Source organism: Cicer arietinum, chromosome 6, assembly GCF_000331145.2.
Source record: "Cicer arietinum cultivar CDC Frontier isolate Library 1 chromosome 6, Cicar.CDCFrontier_v2.0, whole genome shotgun sequence".
Classification (NCBI taxonomy): domain Eukaryota; kingdom Viridiplantae; phylum Streptophyta; class Magnoliopsida; order Fabales; family Fabaceae; genus Cicer; species Cicer arietinum.
This window is the reverse complement of record NC_021165.2, coordinates 65191118-65200802: the sequence shown is the minus strand read 5'-3', so window position 1 is coordinate 65200802 and position 9685 is coordinate 65191118. Positions and strand designations below refer to the sequence as shown.

Genomic DNA, 9685 nt, shown 5'->3' with positions numbered 1-9685 from the left:
TTTTAATTTAATTTTTATTAATATTTTAGTTTTTATTTTTGATTTTTTTTAATTTGGTCATTTCTTTTCATTTTAATTGATAATTTGATTTTTTATGTTTAAAAATTTCAACAATGTTATCCTTTTTATTACTAAAATTTATCAAAATTTTGAAATAAAATCCATAAAATTAATTATATTCTTCAATATAATACAAATTTCATCAAATTTGTTCTCAAATTTTCAAATAAACTAATATTTTCATTCTTTATTTGATGTTGTTAGAGATGAAAATACGAGTTTATTTAAATATTTAGTTATGAATTTGATGAAATCTGCATTATATTGAGGATGATAATTAATTTTATGAATTTTGTTTTAAATTTTTTATAAAATTTTTAAATTTTTGCAAATAAAAAAAGATAACATTTTAAAACATAAAAGATCGAATTGTCACTTAAAATTAAAATAAATGACCAAATCGAAAAAAAAAATATAGAGGACTAAAATGTTAACTGAAATTAAATTAAAGGACCACGGGTGTTATTTAGCTTATAATATATTAATAATTAAATAAATAAAATTTAATATAAATTTATAATTTATAATTATATAATTTAACTATTGATATTTATTTATATTTTATTAAATTTTATTATATATTTATTTAAAATTATTTAATTAAATATTAAATAATTTTAAAAATTTATATAAATTTATAGAGTTGATTTATTTAGTAAAAAAGTTTAATTTAACGACTAAACTCGTAAATTTTATAATTTATATTAAATTATTAAGATGAATTATTCTAAAAGTTAACACACTAATCTCAATTATAATATTTATATTTATATAAAAAAAATACTATATGTAGAATAAAAAGATAACATTGAAATTTAAATTTTGTCTATTCTTGCATTTTGAAACATCATTATCTTTTAAGGTATTTTTGTAAAATTGGCAATTTAATAATTATTATATAATTTTTATAATAATACTTTTTAGACATGGACAATAAAAAGTAAAATATTTTAGTTTAATTACATGCTCATACCAACATGTGGAATCACAAAAAAAAAGGTTTATATAAAAAGTATCACTTTTTAAAATTTCAAAATATTGAATAACATATAATAGTAAATATAATTAACATTTCCATAATTACATTTATAATTTTAAAAAAGTAAAACAATTCGCATGAAAACTCTGATATCTTCTCTTTCTCTTTTATAACTTAAACTAGAAAAAACAACAATATAAATAAATCTTCAACACAACAACAAATAACTTATAACTAAAACAGATTAAAAATAGAAGAAAAAAATTTGTAACTAATAAATCGTTAAGATAAAAATAAATTATTTAATACAAAGAAAAAAAACAACTTAGTTTCTGATCTTTTTATAATAAAAAGAATTTTGGACTTAAAAAAATTATATCTTTTACTTTTAAGACATACTAATAAAGATACAAATTAATTATGATTTTAAAATAGAAATTGAGTATAAGACCAAAAAAAAAACAGAAATTGGGTATATTTCATTTTCAAGTATGAATTAAAAAATTTAAAAGAAATAAAAATTAAAAGAGAATTAAAAGAAGAAGAAAAAAAACTCGCAAAAATAGAGAAAATAGATGAAGCGGCCACCAAGTACAAACTCTATCATGGTGAAGATGATTTCTACCGTGGTGGCCATCGGTGAGAGTCATACAATAGATCAATGAGAAATGGTGGATTTGTCAAGAGAATAAAATGAAGAAAAAAAAAAACATAGAAATAATGGTGGGTGTTGTGTGAAGAGAAAACTTGGGGAAATGAATAAATTAATGAAAGAAAATTTGAAGAGACAGAAGAATACTAAATAAATAAAATAATACAAATGATGTTTGTAAAAATAAATAATCTAATATATATATATATATATATAGAATATACTGTAGAAATGTCAACTTTGCTTATTTTTATATTTTGGTTACATTATTATTTTTGAAGCATTATTGTAAAGTTGCTAATTCAACGATTATTGTCCAATTTTTATAATAATATTTTTTTGATAATGACTACTAAAAATAAGAGTATTTCAGTTTAGTTACATTTAGATGGTTTTAAAATAGAAATTGAGTATTTTCTATTTTCAGGCATGAATATAAATTTTATGGAAAGAAAAGAAAATAAAAGAGAAATAGAAGAAGAAAGTCCTGAAGATGATTATTACGGTGGTCGGTAAAGGTCGTCGAAGCAAAGTGGTAGGTTTGTTGAGAAAAGAATAAAAAAAATAAAAAATAAAAAGAGCAACAAAGAAACTTTGGAGAAGTGATTGACAATAAAAAAAAATAAGTGAAGAGAAAGAAGAATACTAACTAAATAAGAAAATACAAATGATGTTTATAAAACTATATAAATAATAAACAGTTAACTGGGTGGTTGGAGAAAAAAAAAGAAGAATAAAAAATCAATTTTATCTTATTCAAATTTCTCTGTGGTTGACTGTGATTATGTAATTTAAAGATGATCCTTCAATTGTTATTTTTTTTTTTAATTAGGATAGTATATTTTGCCTAAAAAAATTAAGATTGTATATTTATAATTTAAATTAATTATAAATTAGATAATTCTTTGGTACACTGAACAAATTGTCACCATAAATTTTTTCCATATTTTATCATCTAGTCAAAATACTAATTATAATTTTTCTATAATTCATACATAAAATATATATTTATCGATGATCATCTAGTTAAAAAATTATTGTTTGCAAATCAATTAGTTAAAATTACTATCTTACACCCAAAAAAAATTGTTTTAAAATCTCTTTAATTCACAAAATAGATACTTAGTGAAGTTATTGAATTATCATACAAGATAAATTGCTAATTAGTCAGATTTTAAAATAAATATTATATATTAGATAAGATTTTGTTATTAAATATATCGTTAGAATTAATATTTTTTAATATTGTTAGGTAAAAATAAAAATAATTATAATAAACTAGTTATATTTTTTCACACATTGATACGAGATAAATATTCGTCATTGATAATAAATATAGAAAACATGAGATGAAATATTTATAATTAATAAATATAAAAAATATGAGATAAATATTTTTCATTTATTCCTTAAAAATACGAGATATATATTTTTTACTGATAAATATAAAAAATGCGAGATTAAATATTTATACCTGAAAAATATAAAAAACACAAGACAAATATTTTTTTTATTGATTCATTAAAAATACGGGATACATATTTGTCGCTGATTATTATATAAAATGTACAAAGTAAATATTTATCATTTCATATGTCACTTCATTTAAAATATATCACATCGCTAATTTTTTAGTTAAACAATCATAATGAGGGGCTAAAATTGTTGGAGATCAATTTCATAAATTGGTGAAAATAGGGGATCAATACAACAATTAAGCCTAAATATTAAAAGACACATATAATAAATATTAATCAATCTGTAAGGAATAACTCAACTGACAAATACATATATTGTTAGGTTTAATACATTGTTAGAGCTCGAACTCGATAACTCACAATTGTGTGTGAATTCTTCCTTACTATTTTATATAAAAACCATAAGAAAAAAAAATATCATTGATAAATATAAAATAATGCTAGACAAATATTTGATATAACAATAAAAATATACATTAAAAAAGACATATTTGATAAATATTTGTCATTTATACCTAGAAAAATAGATGATAAATATTTATTATCGATAATTGTAACAAAAAATGTGTAACAGATGATTCATATTTAATATTTTTGTATACCTTTTAAATAAAAAAAAGAGTAATTATACTATATTAATTATAATTCATTAAAAAATCATTTTAAATTAGTGCATTTTTAATATGGGCTACATAAATATCAAAATAATTATAATGCATTAACTATATATAAAAAAAAAAACCATACATTTGACACTTCTCAAACTAAGATATTGGACATGCGAGAATGAAGTTTTTAAAATAAATATCATGTACGGAATAAATTTTTATGTGTATCACTGGTAAATATAAAAAAATATATGAGATAAATATTTATTACTGATAAATATAAAATAACACGGAATAAATATATGTTATCGATACATAAAAAATATAAGACGCATGTTATCACTAATAAATACAAAAAACTTATGAGAAAAATATTTTTTTGCTGATAAATATATAGAAAAAAAATATGGGACAAGTATTTGTTAGTTGTACATAAAAAAAAACAAGATAAATATTTATCAAGATAAATATATAAAAAACCTCACAAAAATATTTGTCATTGGTACATCAAAGCAAAATAGAACAAATATTTCTCACCGATAAATATAAAAAAAAATAAGACATATATTTATCATCGATAAACTATAAAAAAATATATAACAAATATTTATCACTGATAAATATTAAAATACACACAAAAAATAAATATTTGTCATTGATAAATATAAAATAATACAAGACAATATTTGTCACTAATATTAAAAAAGCAAATAATAAATATTTTTCACCTATAAATATAAAAATTATCATAGGAGAACTATTTGTCACTAATACATGTAAAAACACGAGATATATATTTGTGGTTGATCAATTTAAGAAAAATACATGATAAATATTTGTTATTAGTACATAAAAAATAGATGACGAATATTTATCACTAATAAATATAACAAAAGACGTAACAATTTACATATATTTGATAATTTTTGGTATTTTCTAAATAAAATTGAGAATAATAATAATAATATATTATTCATAATTTATTATTAAAACTATACAATAGACAAATGTTTGTCATTAAAAAATTATTTAAAATTAATGTCTTTTAATAAAGTATAAAATGATAAAAATTATACACGGAATACATCTTGAACTTAAAAATTTGAATCGTACGAATCCACATGTCTCTTATTAATTTAATTTTAAAGTAAAAAAAGTTAAATATATTGATAAAAATCACGAAAAATAATCTTCAAAATCATCCAAATAATAAAAAAAACTCTAAAAAAAACTATTTTATCTATATTATGAGATGAATTCAATTGATATTATATACGGTGTCAAAGTTTGAACTAAATCTGGTAAATTTATTTTAGACAATTGAATTAAACAAAATAAATATAAGAGATTTTGATGTTAAGATTCCTTTTATTTAATTTAAATGTATAAAATAATCACTATTTTATGATTTGTCTTGCCACATTTCCTTAAATAGTAGATATTGCACTCTATTTTTTAATCACCTAAATTGAATTAAACATTATGGTCATAAATTCATAGGCGTTATCATTCCTTGTTTATTATCCCCAATTTCTTTTATCCGACATACCCACGGATCCCCCGTCAACTCAAATTCTGTTTGCTACGAGTCTAAATATATTTCCTTCTACCCTTGTTGCCACAGTTTTCTTAATTTTTTGAATAATTTTTTTTACATTTCTCATAAGGATCATAATATAGGTTGACTTTAGATGGAATATTTCAATAAGTGGGAATTTGGATGTTCGAAATTGGAATAGGTGGAATGTTTTACAACCAGGAGAATTGGTGTCATTATGTACCACTTTTATTATTATTATTATTATTATTATTATTATTATTATTATTATTATTATTATTATTATTATTATTATTATTATTATTATTATTATTATTATTATTATTATTAATTTTTCTTTTTTGGTTCGTTCATCCCCTATATTATCATTGGTGCCAAAAAGAGATTGAAAAACTAATCCAGGGTGGCATTTGAATTGAAAATACATATATAGACTAACTTACAATTACATTTGACTTATAAAACAAAATAATTTTGTATGAGTTGATAGCATAAAGTAGTTTTGCATCATCATTCAAAGATACATTGCAATAATATGACAGTATATAATAATTGGATAATAAGGGTATACATATTTCTTCCTTTTTTTTTTACATTGAGAGAGTTCATCAAAATGAATCTCTAAACAAAATTTGATTTACACTAGACAAGGTACCCTGAACTGAACATTGAAATAACCCCCAAAATATTAAAGATCTTAATAAAAAGCACAAATTAAAACATTTTCTTTTAAACAAGAGAGTCCTTGCTTGCTTTCTTAGACTCCTGACTCTCCTTTTCCTGATTATCCATGTTTTTACCACTCAAAAGTGGTGAATTATCTTTATCTTTAACCTGAAAATAATAATAAATAACCAAATTCTTATGAACATCTTTACATATTTGTATGACTTTTGAAGTAATTATAATTAAAGTTAAACATTTTTAATGATTTAACTGCTATAATTCATTGACAGTATAAAAATTATTTATATTAACAGTGTATATAAATTAAAGCTGAAAGAAAATGGTGAAGAAATACCTGAGATGCCAAAGGTGGTTCGACTAACAGTTTCTTTTTGTTCTCTTGAGTGCAGAAATAAGAATACAAGCCCATTCCAAAAACTGCTACAAGTATTCCAATGATGTTTCTTTCAGTGAAAGGGTCATGGAGCAATGTGTAGCCAAATCCTAGAACAAGACAAGTCTTGAGATGGCCTAACACTTGATAAGTTACAGGAGATGTCTTTCCTATAACTAGAAAGGTGCTAAAGTTCACAGAAACAGCTATCACACAGGACATTATGATGAAAGTCTGCAAAAAAATAAGTGACAATATTAGTCGTATTCTATATGGTAATATAAACACTGACACCTTGAATTGAAAGTGTGTTTGGTGTCTGACACATGTTAGTGTCTGACACCAACACGACACTGACACATGTAGTTATATTTAATTATTTTTAAATAACTATTGGTGTCTATTAATCCGTGTCGTGTCCGGTTTCCGTGTTTGTGTATGAGTTCTATTGGAAATTACTTACCAAGACTATAGGAGAATATTTGTATGCAAAGACATTTTGCTTGGTTAGCATCTTATCCACAAGAGGGCCTGAAACAAAAAGAATTGCTGCTTGGAATGGAGCAGACTGGTAGAGAAGTTGTGTGGAAGTCACATTAAGCTTCTTCTGTATTGTGTTGGTAAGCTGAATTGTTCAAAAGTTAAGAATCAACCCATTTGTATAAAAAGCTTAATTAAACACTTATACCATAAATGTTTATCATATAAGGCTTTATGTAAAGTTAATTTTATAAAAAAAACTACTGTAAAGTCAAACTATTTTCATTTAAGTTAGAAACTGTTTTCAAAAACTATTTTGAAAAATTTATGAAAAAAGCTAAAAATAACTTATAGACATATCATAAGCTGCTTCCATAAACTCTTTCAAAAAATCTCATAAAGTCGTCGTAAAATTAGCAACAGGAAGATAAAGAGTAAAGGATACAATTTGGCCAACACATGTTGTTATGATAGCAAGAAGTGAAAGAATGGTTCCAACAAAATTGAGCTGAAGGTCTGTGATAGAGGCAATGCCAACTCCAATAAGTAAGAAGCATAGAGACAGTTTTATTTTCTGGCTGCACATATAGAGCAAAATAACTTAGCATGACCAATTGACCATGATCATGTTTAATTTCAATATCACTAGTATAGAGTCTCTTCATTAATTTATTATTACCTGAACTGCTTCTTCAGGAAAATAGTTTCTAGCATAACTGTGAATGGTATGATTGCAAGTTTTGTCATCTACAAATTTAAGCATTAAAATCAGTACATCAAAATGAGTAGGTCAATGCATTATGCATACATCAAGGACCAAAATTTTAATTTACATACACCGTCAATGTAATGAATTTTTACGGTGTAAATTTTTTTTACATTGTCAATCAATTATAATCATTGTACCACCGACACATTTGATCAAAGGCGTCTCCTGGTGTCCAACACGTGTCGGTATTCGACACCAACACCTTCATTACGTTCAATTAATTCGTTTTCTCAAATTATTATCAATGTGAACATGTCGATGTCGTGTCTGATGTTTGTATCAGTATTTGTGCTTCATAGATCACAATCGTTATATAGTTGAAAGTATTTGATTTTAATCATACTATTTCTAAAGTCACTCAAATAATTGGTTGCGATGTACTTACATTGTATATTTTTTCTACGGACAATACATCAAAATTAAATTCTACTTGTTTATTTATTATTACTAGTGGTAAAAATGTGGAAGTTTACCTGGTAGAATCCAATTGAATTGAAGCCAAGGCTCAAGTTGAGAAATCCAATGGAGACACCATTTAGAATGCCAAAAAGCATGACTGTTTTCATGTCAACAGGTTTGGCCTCAAATAGATTGAACCTTAGAGCAACATGAAGGGTGCAAAAAGTAACCATCAAATGCCAACTTGTAAGTGTTGTGGCTGGTCCAAATGTAACAAAAAATAAAGTTAAATGAATTCACTTTGTTTTTATCATGAAGATTATATACTTCATATTATTACAATATTTAAAGAGTGACAAAAATGATAATCACCAAATGGGAAGCCAAGATTGCTCATTAAGGCTTTGTTGCATATGACAATGGAGACAGAGGAAGCCACAGAGAGAAATAGAGCACCAATAACACCCAACTGAATTTTTGACATCTCTCCCATCTTTGCAGTCAATTTATTTTTCAAGATTCTTCTTAATGCACAACAAGAGTATATCTGTATCCATAGTCATATACATTATAAGTAATAAATACATAATGTGCACAATTTATCAAAAAGTAAAATAAAATACATAATTACAGAGGACTAATCATTTTTCATGAAAATTAAAAAAAAATGAATTTTTTTCTGGAGGGCCATTTTATTTTGGAGAATTTAGAAAAGGGAAAGTGACAAAAATTGAAACTTAAATATAAAGTACATTATATCATTAAAATGATATATAGTTGATCATAACAACATGTAAACTAGTTGATCAAAGTTTATAGGAAAATGCTTATTATATGATAATCTGGTTAAACCAAAGTAAGGTGTGGTTGCTACAAAAGTGAAGTTAATTAGTGAATGAATTAATTAATACATACTGAATTTAATCTTAATTATAAGGAATAAATGCTATATTTACAATATGTGCTAGAAGCCCTGAAAGTTAATAGGTGAACATTAGGCCATGCTCCATATAGAACTAACTTGTTATATATCAATTATCATCACAACACATACCTTAATTTGAAGAAATGAGAATTAAAACTCCAAAAAATATCACACTTTGAATTCTTAGCATGAACAAGAGAGAAAGAGAGAAGAGCAGTGGTGACTAGATAGAGAATGAAATTTTTGGTGTGGCCTTTTTATTTTTGATGAGAAAAAGTTGAATTCATTGAGTTTGTGTTTGTTGGTTTGGTTGAGTTATGTTCTGGTGTGGCCGGTTGCTCAACTTAACGGCAATTTTAAGCAAAAAAATAAAATAAAATGAGCATAACATTAACATTAACATAAGGTTTCAATGGTTAATTTTTAATGGCTAAAAGTATAGAGCAGACAAATAGATAGATGAGATGTTAAAATCATGGGGGTGTTTTGGTCATATTAGATGAATCATATTGTACTAAGATTTTTCATCACCAAACACTTTTTTTGTAACATGTAGCTTTCTAAATTGTATCGTAAACATGTCTTGAGTCACAAGTTTGGAAGGTGAGTGAAACTAACAATTATTTTTTAAACGAGGTGTCTGCCAATTCAAGCAAGACTTCTCAACCCAATTCAACATAAACTTCAATCCCACTCCTAATTCTTGAATGAGACTTT

At 24.0% G+C, this 9685-nt stretch overlaps 1 protein-coding gene across 1 annotated transcript; it reads right to left on the bottom strand.

The window, feature by feature from the left end:
• Positions 1-5856: 5856 nt before the first annotated feature.
• On the bottom strand, positions 5857-9362 carry LOC101493444 (UDP-xylose transporter 1). Its single transcript, XM_004505958.4, has 8 exons — positions 9098-9362; positions 8416-8590; positions 8118-8302; positions 7555-7622; positions 7321-7453; positions 6859-7020; positions 6357-6629; positions 5857-6169 (listed from the first exon to the last, which is right to left on the bottom strand). The coding sequence occupies exons 2-8, from the start codon at positions 8534-8536 to the stop codon at positions 6065-6067; spliced, it is 1047 nt and encodes a 348-aa protein (XP_004506015.1). The 5' UTR covers positions 8537-8590; positions 9098-9362; the 3' UTR covers positions 5857-6064.
• Positions 9363-9685: the final 323 nt, after the last annotated feature.